General features: G+C 36.9%; 1 protein-coding gene across 2 annotated transcripts; it reads left to right on the forward strand.

The window, feature by feature from the left end:
* The first annotated feature begins 6,720 nt into the window (after positions 1–6,720).
* On the forward strand, positions 6,721–16,772 carry LOC131629738 (pentatricopeptide repeat-containing protein At4g04790, mitochondrial-like). Of its 2 annotated transcripts, XR_009292090.1 has the most exons (10): positions 6,721–7,050; positions 7,216–7,263; positions 8,368–8,994; positions 14,651–14,830; positions 14,955–15,019; positions 15,270–15,377; positions 15,626–15,753; positions 15,847–15,925; positions 16,037–16,272; positions 16,553–16,772. XR_009292090.1 is itself a non-coding variant. In XM_058900512.1 (9 exons), the coding sequence occupies exons 1-9, from the start codon at positions 6,906–6,908 to the stop codon at positions 16,199–16,201; spliced, it is 1,545 nt and encodes a 514-aa protein (XP_058756495.1). In that variant the 5' UTR covers positions 6,721–6,905; the 3' UTR covers positions 16,202–16,477. The 2 variants fall into 2 exon arrangements, 1 of the variants encoding a protein (XP_058756495.1); XM_058900512.1 differs by lacking the exon at positions 16,553–16,772 and having other exon boundaries at positions 16,037–16,477.
* Positions 16,773–17,102: the final 330 nt, after the last annotated feature.

The raw sequence follows: 17,102 nt of genomic DNA on the forward strand, positions 1-17,102 counted from the left end.
ACCATTTCGGAAGTGCATTTCCGAAATACTGCGCGTTTTGCAGTTTAGCAAAACAACCCTCTCCCCCCAAATCATTTGCCCTAAACAAATATCAAACTCAACCCCTCTGAGATTTTCTGCAAACCCACTTCCAAGGCTGCATCAAAGGCTCCAATCACCTTGCTATACTACATTCAAAAGCTCTCGAATCACTTCAATTTGTAAGTTTTATAATTGTTAGATCCATATTTCAAATGCATGTTAGGGTTGTTTTCAATTGCATAAATGATATAGGGGTAGGTTGTTAGTAGTATTTAGGTTGTTGGAAGCATTACAAGTTGTTTTGAAGTTGGATTTTGGGGTCTGCCATGGAAGTTGCAGAAAACTTCCTCGCAGGGGTGTTTCGGAAGTTCATTTCCGAAAAACACCTCCATTCTCAGTTTCGGAAATGAACTTCCGAATTGTATCACAAGTGCAATTTTTTTTAGTTCTTTATGTTGTCTCCCATAATAATCGATTTCAATTGTTTTCAGGAACATGTCAGACAACCAAGCACGCATCAGATAGGGTAGAGAGACCCAGACTGCGTCGGCTAAACACGAGTGGGCGGCAGCGCAGCTGGCGTCGACAGGGGGACGGGGACGACGTGTGCGAGTTCCCGTGAAGATGGACGAGGGTACCTCTGCATCTGGATCGAGGAGTCGTCTGGCTCGGGTATCTTCTTCCCGCCAACGAGAGGAGGAGGAGGAGGAGGTACCGGAGGTGGCAGTGTCATACCACGAGGCGGAGGAGGTACCAGATGTTGACCCTCCACTCGGGGAGGAGGATGAGCAGGAGGAGGGCTACCCGGGAGGGCCCAGTGACACTTCCGTGTTGATATCCTACCGCGAGCACGTCGCTCGGCGTATCTGGGAGGGAGAGGTATTTTTTATAATTTGCCCGACTACATTATTTAACCGTTTTATAATTTAGACGTTTATTCAATATTTTCTTAACGGTTTATTTAACATACTTTTTTATTTGTTTTTTTGTAACAGGAGAGAGAGAGAGTCGTTGAAAATGGTGAACCACGCCCGGAAGGTTTTCAGTCTGTTTAAACCGACTGCCGAGTGGTTTAACGACGCTGTGAGAGGTTCAGGGCTTAGTGGGCTCTGCATGACGGGGTATTCCACCATCAGCCACGGCATGCAGGGGGCCTTTGTGGAGCGGTGGCACAAGGAGACGTCTTCTTTCCACTTGCCGGTTGGGGAGATGACGATCACCTTGCATGATGTGCAATGTCTTCTCCACCTGCCGATCAGAGGGGGCGCTGTTGACCCACTCCCGGATCCAGAGGATCGAAGCCAGTGAGTGGATGGCGCTCTATTTGGGTATGGAGCCCGAAGTTGCTGACTACGAGTGCATCACGACATCTGAGCCTCATATCCGGTTCACCACACTGAGCCTCTATTTCGAGCACCACCTGGACGCGGCGACCGATGCCGAGGATGCGAGTGACGACCTATTTACACATTATCACCGTGGCTGCGCTCTCCGGTGCTGGTACATGTATGTGGTAGACGCTGCGATCTTTGTGGACAAGAGTGCAAGGTACGTCGACATGACCTACCTCCGCTACTTCATGGACTTGACCACCGTTCACCAGTGGAACTAGGGGGCAGCTACTCTGGCATACCTATACCAGAAGCTGAATGAGGCCTCCAACTGGAGGACGAGGCAGTTGACCGGATCCTGCACACTACTCACGGTACGTTTCATTTTAATTGTTTCGTATTTATTTATGTTTCGTATTTGTGTTTCGTATTTACTTATGTTTCGTATTTATTTATGTTTCGTATTTACTTACGGTACGTTACATTATCGTGTTTGTGTTTCAGAGCTGGATCATCTCTTACTTCTCCCGGAGCCACGACTTTCACATTGATCCTGAGTACGTTGACGCCATGCCCAAGGCCGCCAGATACGTTCTCCAGAGGGGGAACAATGCGGTGGGACCATACCGTGGGTACCTGGTCCGCACGATGCACGATGACGTCACCTGGAGGCCATTCAGCGACTACACTCAGGTTGTCCCCTTTGACGGCATATCTTTATATTCTGGCTGGTTGGCATGCGGGACCAGCATCATGGTCCGATATCTCCCTGAGCGGTGCATGCTGCAGTTCGGATTTGTGCAGATGATACCCAGGTCACCTTTTGAGGCTGCTCCCGACACAGTGACCAGAGTGCAACTCACTGCCATATTTGAGGATTGGGAGCATCATGTGGTACCGGAGGAGTATTGTCGCATTCGGGTCACCCAAGACTGGCACAGTGTGGAGTGGTACGTCACATGGTTCTACCGAGTGTCACATCCTCAGCTGACACCCGACGCTCCCGGCGCTCCTAGGCCAGCACACGAGGAGATCCTGGAGAACCAGCAGGCCGAGGATGACCACGCCATTGATCTCCTGCCGATCTGCCAGCGGATAGAGATGCTTGGGCGGGACGCGTTGGATCGAGGTGTCGTTCATCAGGGCGGTCAAGAGGCAGTCGCCGTGATGGAGATGATCGTCACTAATGCGGGCCGTGCGGCGGCATACAGGCGGCAGAGGAGGTCCCAGGGAGAGAGGGTTAGGCATACCCAGTAGTGGTCGGGTTTATTTTTTTTTGTTTTCGGATTGTATCTTTCGTACACTATTATTATTTGGATTTGGATCGGATCGGCTTGTATATATTACTATTTTTATCATATTAGTATATTAGTATTTTCTGTTTATATATCGCTTATTTTATCTGTCGTCTTCCTTTAATTAAAAATACGAGGCTGTTTCCAAAAACATTAAAAAAAACACAGTTTCTGCATAATTCGGAAGTTCATTTTCGAAACCCCCCAAAATCTGAAAAAAGGTGTTTTCGAAAGTGCATCTCCGAAAACACCCCCCATTTGGTGTTTTCGGAGATGCACTTCCGAAGTCTGAGAAAATTTAAAAAAAAAATACTTCGGAAGTTCATTTCCGAAGCAGGGGTAAATTGGGGTTTTCGCTGGGGGTGACCCCATAGGGAGGTGGATAAAGAAATTTTATATTTTTCGTAGCATTTTGAATGTTTTTAAACTTCATTTCGTTGGTGCTGGTATTTGATATATTATCATTAGTTTAATATATACTGTTAATGTAGGTGTTAGACGACGACAATTTATCTAGAGGAAGATGAATAAATCTCCGACTTTAAAAATTCATATTTTAAAAGTTTTGAAAACGTTTAAACTATAACAAGTGTAAGTATCATGTTTAGATTAAAAGTCGCCTAAACCAAACAGATTATTAGAACCTCAGATACGCGTACACTCCTTTGTATGGAATAACAATGATACAATCGATTAATAATTAAATTCTCACTTAATAATTTTAATGTGATCTCTAAGCAATCAATTTCTAATCAATTTAAACACAACAATTCAAAGTTTCAAATTATCGAACACTTGGCGTGTGATTGGTTTTTTTACAATCTTCGTTTAAGTTTGTTTATATCAAAATCCTCTTACAATCTAATTGAATGTAAGGCAATCAACAAATCAACAATGTACAGAACAATTACCGGAAAATTGTTACGAATCAATCACTCAATCAATATGTTTAATAATTTGATAATAGAAATTTAAATGCAAAAGATAAAGAGATAGAGAGAGAAAAAGAGGACACGAGGAGTTGTTTAGGTAGTTCACCGATCTTCCTCGCAATGACTACGTCAGCCCCCAATTCCAATTTGGAATTGAGATATCAATCTTACTATACAAAAAATTATTTACAAGAGATGTCAAGCAATCCAACCCTACAAACCATATGCTTGATGTTGACCTTTGCACTTCTCTTCCCTTGAACTACGTTTGATCAAGTCCCCCAACAAAACACCAATTGATTCACCGTCTCACGCTACTCCTTTGCATGAAACGACCGTTCTTCAAAGCCTTCACTCGGTCGAATCTAAATTACAAATTATTGTCGCCCAAGATTACCAATTGATTCACCGTCTCATGTTACTCCTTTGCAAGAAACTACCGTTCTTGAAAGTCTTCACTCGGTTGAATCTAAATTACAAGTTGTTATCACCCAAGGATTACCAAATGATTCACCGTCTCACGCTACTCCTTTACAAGAACCACTCATTCTTCAAAGCTCTTCACTCAATCTAATCCAATTGCGTAACTCTTGTCGAAAACCCTCAAATTAACATCTTGATTTTGGAGTAAAAACCATTACAGTTTTTTTTTTATGAAACCACCTATGATCCTTAACTCAACCATAAGTTACAACCAACCTAAACTGAATATTATCAACCAAGTCTAGATGGCTACCAAATTATGAATAATTATGTATACTTTATTTATGTATATGAATAAATGCAAGATTGAAGATGATGATCAATCTTAACATGTGTGTATAGTTTTATCAAATTGAAAATGATGTATGTATGGTGTATTTATAATCAGGCCCGGCCATGTGCCTGTGCAGCCTGTGCTACAGCACAGGGCCTCACAATATATGGGGCCTCATAATATATACATACAGCATGCTATTTGCCACTAAAAACTCTATCCACGAATGGCAGGAGATGGACGCACAGTAAATTTTAATTTCTCCAATTAAACGGTCCGTGTGTTGCAATAAAGAGGCATCTCACAAATAAAATAAATTAAATTATTAATAACTTGTATTAATTTAATTTAATATAATACTCATAATATTTTATAATCTTTCTTACAAATTAAATATTTTCATGCCCTTATAATAAAATCTTCATGTATATTTTCATGCCTTTTTTTACTAATTTAAAATATTTCATGCTGAGCTTCTAACTTTACGTATTTTTTTAAGAAATTTTTTTAGTATCACCATTTATTTAAGTTTACTAAGTACATTTTATCTAAATTTTGATGATTTTATAAATATATTACAATAACTTTAAATTTTAAATTTGTGAATGTTTATATTTAAATATAAATTTGAATTAAAACAATTACAATAATTTAATCTCTATGAGATCTAGAAAAAACCTATAAATAAAAGCTATACGGGCATAAAGATACGTAAATGATATTTATATGGATTAAGTTTTAACAAAAATGTTATTACATAAATTTTTTTAGGGGCCTATTTTAAAAATTAGAACCGGGTTTCCACATTGTTTGGACCGGCCCTGTTTATAATAGTACAAGTTAAAAGGAAAAAGAAAATCGTTCACTTGAGGTGGATCGTCTGATGGAATATATATTCGAATGCATCACATTCCACATGTTTAAAAACATGAAATTCTAGTCCCTAGATTCTTACACAAAAAAAAAGAAGGAGTGAAGACCCATTTTGGTCCCTCACAAAAATCACACAACCCAAATTAGTCCCTCACAAAAAAAAGAACTCGATTTAATCCCTTACAAAATTTAACCGGACCATATTAGTCCTTATGTTAATATTTTTACCAAATCGGTTTTTTTCATACTTTTAAACCGTGACTGGACTGCCACGTTGGCTTTTATTTTTTATTTTTCATTTTTTAAAATACTAAATTAATTTTTAATTATAATTTTATTTTTAAACAACTCTGAATTAATAATATCAAAAAAGCAAAAAAAAAAATTATATGGTATTGAACCTATGACCTTTAATCAATATCTTAAGTCCTTACCACTAGTCCAATGTATATTCATGACAAATAATTCTTATAATTTTTAGAAATATTAAATAATGTAGAATTTAAAACAAAACAAAAAAGTTAAAATTTGTACCAACTGGGTCTCAAATTCAAATTCGTTCAAGTTAAATAATAGTCACTTTACAACTATACAAGTCAAGTTAAATAATAATTCAGAACAAATATTTATTTATTTCAAATAACAAAAAAATAAATATTTACTAATTTTAAATAATACAAAAATTTAAAAATAAAACTAATAAAATATAAATCCTAAATAATATTAATCAAATTAAAATAAATAAATTAATATTTAATTGAATTACTATTAAATTAATTGATTACTATTTAGTTTGTATTAACTAAATAATTTTAAAAATTAATTGATTATTTAATTTAAATTTATTAAATATTTTAATAATTAGTTGAATTACTATTAAACTAATTAATTATTATTTAATTTGAATTAATTTAAAATAAATAAATATTTATTTGCGTGTTATTTAATTTCAATTACATATAATTTAATTTATTTTTAATTGATTAAATATATTGAGGTTTTACATTTAATAAATTTTATTTTTAAATTGGTATATTATTTGAAATTAGTAAATCAAAGAGGTTTGAAACCCCATTGATATAAATTTTATAATTTTTGTTTTAAATTCATAATTATTTAATATTATTAAAAATTTTGGAAATTATTTTTTATGAATGCATATTGGCCTAGTGGTAAAGACTTAAGATATTTTTTAATAGTATTGAGTTCGATTCCTTATAAAAAAAACAAGTCTTTTTGATATTATTAAATCAGAATTGTTTAAAAATTAAATTATAATTAAAAATTAATTTAATATTTAAAAAATGAAAATAAAAAATAAAAGCCAACGTGGCAGTCCAATCACGGTTTAAAAATATAAAAAAACTGATTTGATAAAAATATTAACAAAAGAACTAATATGGTCCGGTTAAATTTTATAAGGGATTAAATCGAGTCCTTTTTTTTGTGAGGGACTAATTTGGGTTGTGTGATTTTTGTGAGGGACCAAAATGGGTCTTCACTAAAAAAAAAAGTTTAAACATGAAAATTTCAACCCACAATTGAAAAAGAATACTCATCCTCTTTCCGTGAGTTTTCAGTTTTCACTCATAGGTTGATCATTGAAGTAATTGCGTGAATTCATTTCCACCTTAGAGAAAGAGAATCCTTCACCACTTCAACGTAATTTATCAAATATTCATTCATTCAAGTTCAAATGCGCTACTACCACATTATTAGAAATCTACGCGCTCCCTTTTGCTCCCATTCTTCTCCTTTTACGTCATCATCTTCCACCCATTCCAAACCAGATGTCAATTCCATCCTCACAAGCCTTAACCTTCAACAAAACCCTGATTCAGGTACCTTTTCACCCCACTGATAACAACAACTACCGAAATCGTTTCTGGGTATTTTGATTTCCACTCATTACGTTAATGGGTGTTGTTGTATTCCATTTTGTTGGAATATTTGAGTATAAAATGTCATTTTTATTTGTTTCTGTTTTGGGTATTTTGCTGTTGCAGATGAGTATTTTGAAGGGGTTTTTCGGCAGATTTCTTCTGTTTTCTACGGTAAGTGTTTGTTAAAATTCCTCTGAGAATGTGTATTATCTGTTTTGTTTAGGATATGGAAGAAAACTCAAAGAAAGTCTCAGTTCTGTAGCTTAACTCGTAGTTTCAACTTTTTTTTCCATCTCTTATGAATAGCTTGTGTTATGTTAGTAGTTAGGGATTGAACCCTCGACTTGATTATTCAGCCCTTGAAGTGGCCCAGACAATGTTGTCAAATAGAGACTATAATGGCGCTATAGCTTAGCGGAATTTGAACAAAACGCTATTGGTCTGTGATTCGCGATTTTGTGCATCTTGTTGTCATTTAGCGGCTATAATGTCCTATGAAGCACGGATACCAGAAGACGACGCAGCACAGACACTTTAACACTGATAATTTCAAAATCTTAGGACATTGACACCACTGCTTGTGTGATTCATATAGTATATGATCTTCATTTATCCATCTATTATTAAAACAAGTTTAAAATAATCTAATAAAAATTCATGTTTTTAATCTCTCATTGATAACATTGTTTCAATACCTATTCAATCCTTTTAGATGTTTGTGAGAATTGTCCAAAAAAATGTATAAGGTGTGTTAAATAAGGAAAAATACTTTTTTTGTGAAACACTTGTTTGAATTGTCCGACACGTGTTATATGAGTGTCATACGCTTGTTGGACTTCGTTTCAAAAAGTATCGAAACAACGAAAGAAACCTATTTTTTGGGACACTTGTTTAACTTTTCTGACACATGTCGTACGGGTGTAATACAAGTGTTGGACACCGCGACACGCCTACTCCTAGAGGTGTGCATGCTTCATAGATAACGCCGTTATAGCAATTTAGCGTAGCAGAATTTGAACTACTCCCTCCATCCCATAATGAGTGACCCAACACACCATTTCACACTGATTAAGAAAAGTATATAGTACCCTTAGTATGTATTGGAAATGGTGAAATTTTTATTAAATAAAGGGTAAAATTGGAAAAAGTGTATTGAAAATTGAAATGAGTCACTCATTGTAGGGCGGAGGGAGTAATGACTATTCTCCACGATTGACAACACCAGAACCAGCTTGACAACTTGAGATACTACTAGTGTATTGTTACTTATTTCAGGTGGTCAGTCAGTCCAGGAAGCTTATTCTGAAGAAATTGATGCCACAAATGAGTTTGAAAAAATAATAAATATATCGCAGTTGCCAAACTCACTTCAAAGCAATATAGCATTGCGAAGGAAAGAGGCTTCTCGTGAAAAGAAAAGAACATGCATATTCAATACTAATCAAGACCAACGTTTCCGCCGCATAATTGAAAGCTGTGGGAAGATACTAGGAACTGAGGCTACCCTTGAGTTGTTTGATAAAGTTGAACGAAAACCAGGCGTGACAGGATACAATGCATTGGTAAAAATATGCATAGGTAAAGCTAGGGAAGCTGAGAATAAAGACATTGCAATTGAAGAGATGGGGAAGGTTTTTCACCTTTTTGAGTTAATGAGGGGACAAGGTTTAGAGCTCGAAGAACAAACATATCGCCCACTTCTTATGTATACAATTGACATGAGATTGGTTGAAGAGTTTCAGTTTTTCTGTCAGGTTATCAAAGATGAGAATCCCAGTTCAACTGCAAGACTGGGTTACTATGAAATGCTGATGTGGTTAAAAGTTAATGATGAAGAAAAGATTCAAAGTCTTTGTGATTATATTGCAGAGAATGATGGCGAGGAAACTTTTGATTTACGAGGTACGTGGATCTTTTATTTATTTACTTTCACATGTATTTCTTTGTCATAAACTGTTTCTATGAAGCTGTGCTCAAACTTCTATCTTTGAATTTTAACCGTAATATATGTTGAGAAGTTCATCTGTGTTTTTGTTAGTAGACCTCCAATTACTAATGTGTATGTTAGGCGTAGGCCCAAAGGCCAAGTAAGTTAGGCCCAAATGATTTAGTTAGATGTCAAGTATATAAGTAGAATAAAGAATGAGAAAGGCTATCATTCAGTTTGTATTTGGTTGGGTTGGTTTGGGAGAGACTAGGCTCTCTAATCCTAGAGGTTATTTACAGTTAATTGTGTAAGTATAACTGCTGTTGCAGTTTGTAACTGCTACTGCAGGAAGTTATTCCCTGTATAACTGCCATAAAGTACTCTAATGGTGTGTATTATTATTCCCTTAATTGTCAATACTATTCAGAATCTATCATTGGTATCATAGACAACGATCCTTGGCACTAGTTTATGGTCCACACGCGCCGCCAAATGGAAGCAAGATTGGAATTTTTGGAAAGGGCATATGAAGGTTTTGTTGCAACCAGAGAAGAGATTCATGAGTTGCGCAATCTGATGGAAACTGAAAAATATGAATCGCAGCGCCGAATTGATGAACTACTCGAAACTGTCCGCGGTCTCACTATCCGAAATGACAACATAGGTAATGGTACCCCTGTATTTGGACAGAATCTCCGCAACCATGATGACAAATGGAGAAAACTTACAATTCCCATTTTCGAGGGTGAAGACGCTTTTGGGTGGATTAATCGTGTTGAACGCTACTTTGATTTAAGGGGTGTAACTGACGAGGAAAAGGTACAGGCTGCCATGATAGCAATGGAAGGAAAAGCACTCACTTGGTATCAATGGTGGGAATTTTGTTCCCCCTCACCATCTTGGGATGATTTCAAGGCTGGTTTGATCAAACGGTTTCAACCGTCAATGCTACAAAGTCCCTATGAACTGCTCCTCAGCCTTAAGCAAATGGGCTCGGTGGAAGAGTATCGGGACAAGTTTGAATTGTATGCTGGCCCACTTAGAAGTGTAGAACCAGATTATCTTAAAGGGATTTTTCTCAATGGGTTAAAAGATGGGGTAAAGGCAGAATTGAAATTACATCCGGTTACAACCTTGGCCGAGATGATGGATTTCGCCCAGAAAATTGATGAAAAGAATGTCATCCTTGACAAAGGAACTTCCTTCAACACCCACTCCAAGACTTTCACCAAGGGTTATGGTTATCCTTCTAACCGCACTGTTACGTGGGACTCCAACAACAAAGCAATCAACGCCAAAACAACGTCGATTGCTGCCACAACTGAGACATCTAACACAAAACCAGCAACTACTTCTCGTGGGCGAGCTTTTCGACGCCTTACAGACACGGAACTGCAGGATAAAATGGCCAAGAATTTGTGTTTTCGCTGTGATGAAAAATTTGCTCCGGGTCATGTGTGCGCTAATAAACAATTTCATGTCATGCTTATGGAAGGAGACGACGATGACGAATCAGCCCCATTTATTGAAACAGCAGAATCCACACTCCATACCCTTCAATTGTCGATGTATAGTATATCAGGATTCACATCTAAGAAAACTATAAAGTTGTGGGGATATTTGGCAGAGCCACGCATTTTGGTTTTGGTCGATTGTGGAGCCTCTCACAATTTCATTTCCTCTCTCTTGGCTCACCAACTAAGCTTATCCATTGCTGCAACACCTTCTTTTAATGTGGAGGTGGGAGATGGCCGCAAAATTCCATGTGGAGGGGTTTGTCAACAATTAACCTTGGACATTCAAGGTCTTACAATTCAACAAGACTTTTATGTCTTTGAACTTGGTGGAGTCGATATTGTGTTGGGGATGGAATGGCTAGCACAACTTGGGGAAATCCGGGCCAACTTTGGAGACTTGCTTCTCAAAATTCCTACACCCACAGGAACTCACATAATCCAAGGGGATCCCACCCTCTCCAAAGCACCGGCATCTATCAAATCCATGTATAAGGCACTCTCCAACCAAGGGGAAGGGTTTCTAATCACCTATCACATGATTTCAGAAGCAACAGACCCACATGCTGCCACACTACCGTGGATTCGACCAATTTTGGAAGACTATCCAGAAGTATTCACCGAACTACAAGGTTTACCACCCCAACGGAGTCATGACCATGCAATCATCTTGAAGGAAGGCGCTCCTATCCCCAATCTACGTCCTTACAGGTATCCCCATTATCAAAAAAATGAAATTGAGAAATTAGTAGATGACATGTTGCAATCCGGAGTCATTAGGCCAAGTGTTAGTCCGTACTCTAGCCCTATCATCCTTGTCAAGAAAAAAGATGGTGGCTGGCGGTTTTGTGTAGATTATCGAGCCTTAAATAAAATCACTCTGCCAAATAAATTTCCTATACCCATTATTGATGAATTGTTGGATGAACTCGGAGGTGCGACGATATTCTCTAAGTTGGATTTGAAGTCTGGTTATCACCAAATCAGAATGAAAATAGAGGACATCCCCAAAACAGCCTTTAGAACTCACGAAGGCCACTATGAATTTGTTGTTATGCCTTTTGGTCTTACTAATGCCCCTTCGACATTTCAGGCTTTAATGAATGAAGTGTTACGCCCATATTTACGTAGATTCACATTGGTATTTTTTGATGATATTTTGGTGTATAGTAAAACCGAGGAGGAGCACAAGAGACATTTGGAGGCTGTTTTGATCTTGCTCAAAGAGAATCAATTGGTGGCCAACTTCAAAAAGTGTACCTTCGGACGAAGCCAATTGGAATATTTGGGACACGTCATTTCGGGGCAGGGTGTGGCAGCCAATCCACAGAAAATTGAAGCAATGCTCAATTGGCCTATTCCAAGAGATCTTAAAGCCTTACGGGGATTCTTAGGTCTGACAGGTTATTATCGTCGGTTTGTTCGAAATTATGGGAAGATTGCGAGACCTCTCACTCAACTTCTTAAGAAAGACAATTTTGGTTGGAATGAGGAAGCACAAGCTGCCTTTGCAGTTTTGAAAAACGCCATGGCTGAATTACCTATCCTTACTGTACCAGATTTTTCTCTTCCCTTTGTTATTGAGACAGATGCCTCTAACAAAGGCTTAGGCGCCGTATTAATGCAGCAGGGTCGACCAGTAGCATTTTCAAGCCAAACTTTATCTGACCGGGCACAACGAAAATCTGTCTATGAGCGAGAACTTATGGCTATTGTCATGTCGGTTCAGAAATGGAGACATTACTTGATGGGACGCCATTTTATTATTCACACTGACCAGAAAAGTTTAAAGTTCCTCACTGACCAGCGCATTTTGGGTGATGACCAATTCAAATGGACTTCTAAATTAATGGGCTTTGATTTCGATATTGTTTACAAACCCGACAGTGATAACCGAGCAGCCGATGCTCTATCCCGTCGCATGACTTATGCTGCAGTTTCTGTGATCCACTTTGCTGATTTGGAAGAATGGGAAGCGGAGATAATGGCTGATTCTAAACTCCAAAGCATTATTCACGACTTGTTGCGGGATTCCAGTACTCACCCAAACTATACCTTCCAAAATCGGAAACTATTCTACAAAGGCAAGTTAGTCTTACCCCGGAGTTCTTCCAGAATTCCCAAACTACTAAATGAATACCATTCTTCAGCAGTAGGTGGCCATTCGGGATTTTTCCGCACTTATAAACGGTTAGGTGCCTTGGTTTATTGGGAAGGGATGAAGAAAGATATTCAGAATTTTGTGGCTTCTTGTGCTATTTGCCAACAAAATAAATACCAAACCTTATCCCCTGCTGGTCTTCTCCAACCACTTCCAATCCCCTCTCAAGTTTGGACCGATATATCAATGGATTTTATCGAAGGGCTTCCCAAAAGTCAAGGTAAGGATGTTATCTTAGTGGTGGTTGACAGATTCACTAAATATGCTCATTTCTTGCCTCTTAGCCATCCTTTTAATGCTAAGTCAGTGGCTGAAATTTTCCTGCAAGAAATTGTTAGACTTCATGGTTTTCCTTCTACCATAGTCTCTGATCGGGACAAGATTTTTCTGAGTCATTTCTGGACGGAATTATTCAAAATGGCTGGTACCAAATTGAAGTTCAGTACAGCTTATCACCCTCAAACAGATGGCCAAACTGAGGTAACAAATCGGTGCTTGGAGACCTATTTGAGATGCTTAACCGGACACAAACCGCGGCAATGGGTCAAGTGGCTAGGTTGGGCAGAATTTTGGTTTAATTCCAATTACAACAACTCAACCAAGACCACTCCTTTCAAAGCTTTATACGGCCGTGATGCACCACAATTGGTTAAGGGTACCACTGTTCCTTCAACGGTGGAGGAAGTTAACAGGTTGACTCAAGAACGTGACATCATTCTGCATGATCTTCATTCCAACTTGGCCAAAGCTCAAAACCGAATGAAAACTCAAGCCAATAAACACCGGAGAGATGTATCATTTGTTGTTGGGGACTGGGTTTATCTCAAATTGCAGCCTTATAGACTCAAATCTTTGGCAAAGAAGATCAATGAAAAGCTTAGTCCTCGTTTTTATGGCCCTTATCAAATTACTAAGCTCATCGGTTTGGTTGCCTATCAATTAGCCCTTCCTGCTGAAAGTAAGATTCATCCCGTCTTTCATGTTTCTCTGTTGAAGAAAGCTGTCACACCAGTCCCAAATCCTCAACCATTACCACCTATGCTGTCAGAAGATTTAGAACTTCAAGTGGAACCTCAAAATCTCATGGCTGTCCGTACTAATGCTGCCAACGTTGTGGAGGTGCTTATTCAATGGAAGGACTTACCAGCATTTGAAGCAACATGGGAAGCTTTTGAGGTCATCAACCAACAATTTCCTGATTTTCACCTTGAGGACAAGGTGAAACTTTTGGAGGGGAGTATTGTTAGTAGACCTCCAATTACTAATGTGTATGTTAGGCGTAGGCCCAAAGGCCAAGTAAGTTAGGCCCAAATGATTTAGTTAGATGTCAAGTATATAAGTAGAATAAAGAATGAGAAAGGCTATCATTCAGTTTGTATTTGGTTGGGTTGGTTTGGGAGAGACTAGGCTCTCTAATCCTAGAGGTTATTTACAGTTAATTGTGTAAGTATAACTGCTGTTGCAGTTTGTAACTGCTACTGCAGGAAGTTATTCCCTGTATAACTGCCATAAAGTACTCTAATGGTGTGTATTATTATTCCCTTAATTGTCAATACTATTCAGAATCTATCAGTTTTTCACATTACGCAGACATAATTGTTGTCTTCTAATTTTTTGATTGTTTGTATAGAACTGTTTGGTCCGTGTTTTGTGAGGCCAAATGCATCAGAGTAATCTAATATGAATTATATGAATCCACGTGTGTGTGCTCAATCAAAAACATGTTGACACAACATAAAATAAGATAAATTGTATTCAAAACTTTTATTATGCAGATAATTATTAAAAGTGTTCATGCCAAACATACATCTTTCAAAATCAGTGCATCCACTATTTGGTGAAGAAACATAACTATTAACTTGATGCTGCTTTTTATGCACATTGATGTCCAACAATAACATATATTTTGTTTCATGTAGTAACTGTGATATTTACTTGTTTCAACTAATGTTGCAGAAAGTTATTTATTGGCTCTTTGTGAGAGTGAAAGGAAGGAGAATATTTTGGAGGTGTTGGAAATCATGGACATTAAAAAGCTTTCATCTGTTGACTCTGTGGCAAAGATATTTCAGGCATTGGGAAGACTATCATTGGAACCTGTTGCGGAGAAACTCTTTTTTGATTACAAAACAAGTGGTATGATCGTGATTTTTTTCTTATCGTCACCTTTGGTTTAGAAAGAATAATACATTTTTCTTAAGACGTATGAGCTTCTATTTCTCTTAAAATTTGTACTCTTAGGTTTTCTTACACTTTGCAGATCATGAAGAAGATAGTATGACAAACTTCATTGCTAGTTATGCAATCAGCGTTCCAGACTTACGGGTAAGAAAATCCTCAAGCGTGATAACATTTTCGTAAGAAAATGATACTATTAAGTACTTTGCTTTATGCAGTTTGCTTCTTCCTAAAAGGCTAGAACTATATCACCAGTTTCACATTGTGTTACCTCAAACTTTAGTCATGATTGATGTTGTATGAATCGCAGTTTGCATGTTTCTATAAGCATATTGTGGTGATGATTTGTCTATTAACTTATATGCATGATTCTAATTTATTGTTTGTGTTTTTGAAGGTTGAGGATGTCATAAAAAAGTTCAAGGATTTTCACGAAAAACTAGAAGTTTTACCTTCTTCCTCATCATATAACAAACTCATTTTACATGGCTGTGCTTTGCTCAAGGTATAATATTGTGTTTTCTTGATTATTAACTTACTTTCAGAACTTTGCCTTTAAGAAAAATTATTAACTTACTTTCAGAACTTTGCCTTTAAGAAAAAAAAGGAAATCTAGTACTCCAAGGGAAATGAGTATTAAGAATTTTTTTTCGTCGAGAAACATGTCATTACACAGAAACTGCACCTATCAGTGTTCAGTTTACTCAATTGTTTACGAATTTAAATCTGCATTCCCTCTCCCCTTGCATATAGAAACACACTTGTTCCGATGAGGGGTTCGATCAATTGCTTCTGCTCCTTGAGGAACTAAACAGTACAAGCTATTGGAACGATGCTTGCTGCAGAATCATATTGTGTTGTATTTGGAATAAGCGTTTAAGGTTTGTTTTTATTTTATATTTCATTTCCATTGATTTATTCCAACTAAAAATGACTATTTTCTATTCACTTATGTTCATTTTCTTTTCGGTCAGAGCTTCTATCGACTTGTGTAAGCTCCTCAAGGATAAGTTGCAAATCGATGAATTGGTAATGAAAATTCTCTTTGATAAGGTTAGCTCTTGTTCACTTTTTAAGCTAATTATATCAACTTTCAATTCAATGCTGATAAGAAGCATGACTATTGACTTGTTTTGACAACAAATTTTATGTGCATGATTATAGGTATTTTCTCTAATTGAAGAGTCGGAGTCGAAACATATGCAAACTGCCATGGAGTTTATTTCAGAAATGAAGGATAAGCTTGGCCTTTTGCCTTCACAAAAATGTTATGATTCTCTGCTTGCTGCATGGTGCAAAGCAAACGACAATTCTTATAATGCTGAATGAGGCTCCTCAATAAAAGAGTGTATATGCAGTGTTCATAACTTTGCTACTAACAAAAAACATTAGGTGCTGATGTACTCCCTCCGTCCCAAAATATAAGAGAAAAAAATGCATTTTTCTTGTTCCAAAATATAAGAGAAAAAATCATCTTTCATTTCTTTCAAGATAAAATTAATTGCAAATTGCATTTAACTTACATTCTCTCTCATCATTTCCATAACCAACAACCAATTAGAATTTTTTTAAAATTTTCTAAAGCACTTTATTTCAAGAAAACCATAAATCAAATGAGTGTGTTTTTATTTTTCTTAATAAACGTGATTTTGTTTTTTTCTCTTATAATTTGGGACGGAGGGAGTACATACTAATTGGTTCCATAAATAATTTCTACAAATTGTTCTACATAACTAATACCCTTCACACCTTAAAAAAGTTAAAATATCCATTTATTTGATGTCAAAATTTAAGATGGTGTCATAAATTATCCTAAAGTTTGATATTTCTTCAAGTATTATGATAAGTTGAACCTAATGTTGTTTTATGACAAATGTGAAATGACAACATAACCGGTTAGTTAAATTACTTGTCTGGTCCTGATGAAATTTTTGTTACTTCTTTCTACATCGAGAACCCAGCAAATAAGAACTGTCACCTTGAAAATTATAGAGACTTTTTCCTATTAGTTATCACTGATTAAAGGATCAAGTTAAGCTTTTTTCTTTGGGTGTGAAGTTAAGCCAATTATAAGTGATGCAATAATGGTCTATTTCAAACAAAAGTGTTAGTCCCTCAGTTTTTTATCGTAAGATGCTTTGTCATTTTTAAAGATATTAAAAAAATATAGTTATTGATGTACAAAAAAGAAAAATTATACAAATTTTATCAAATTAGCCATTAATTATAC

Source organism: Vicia villosa, unplaced genomic scaffold (assembly GCF_029867415.1).
Source record: "Vicia villosa cultivar HV-30 ecotype Madison, WI unplaced genomic scaffold, Vvil1.0 ctg.000602F_1_1_3, whole genome shotgun sequence".
Taxonomy (NCBI): Eukaryota; Viridiplantae; Streptophyta; class Magnoliopsida; order Fabales; family Fabaceae; genus Vicia; species Vicia villosa.

Coding starts and splice junctions, on each gene's coding strand:
- LOC131629738 (XM_058900512.1), top strand. CDS start 6,906: ATGCGCTACTACCACATTATTAGAAATCTACGCGCTCCCTTTTGCTCC. Junction 15,020..15,269: donor TCAGCGTTCCAGACTTACGG/GTAAGAAAATCC, acceptor GTGTTTTTGAAG/GTTGAGGATGTCATAAAAAA. Junction 15,754..15,846: donor ATTTGGAATAAGCGTTTAAG/GTTTGTTTTTAT, acceptor CTTTTCGGTCAG/AGCTTCTATCGACTTGTGTA.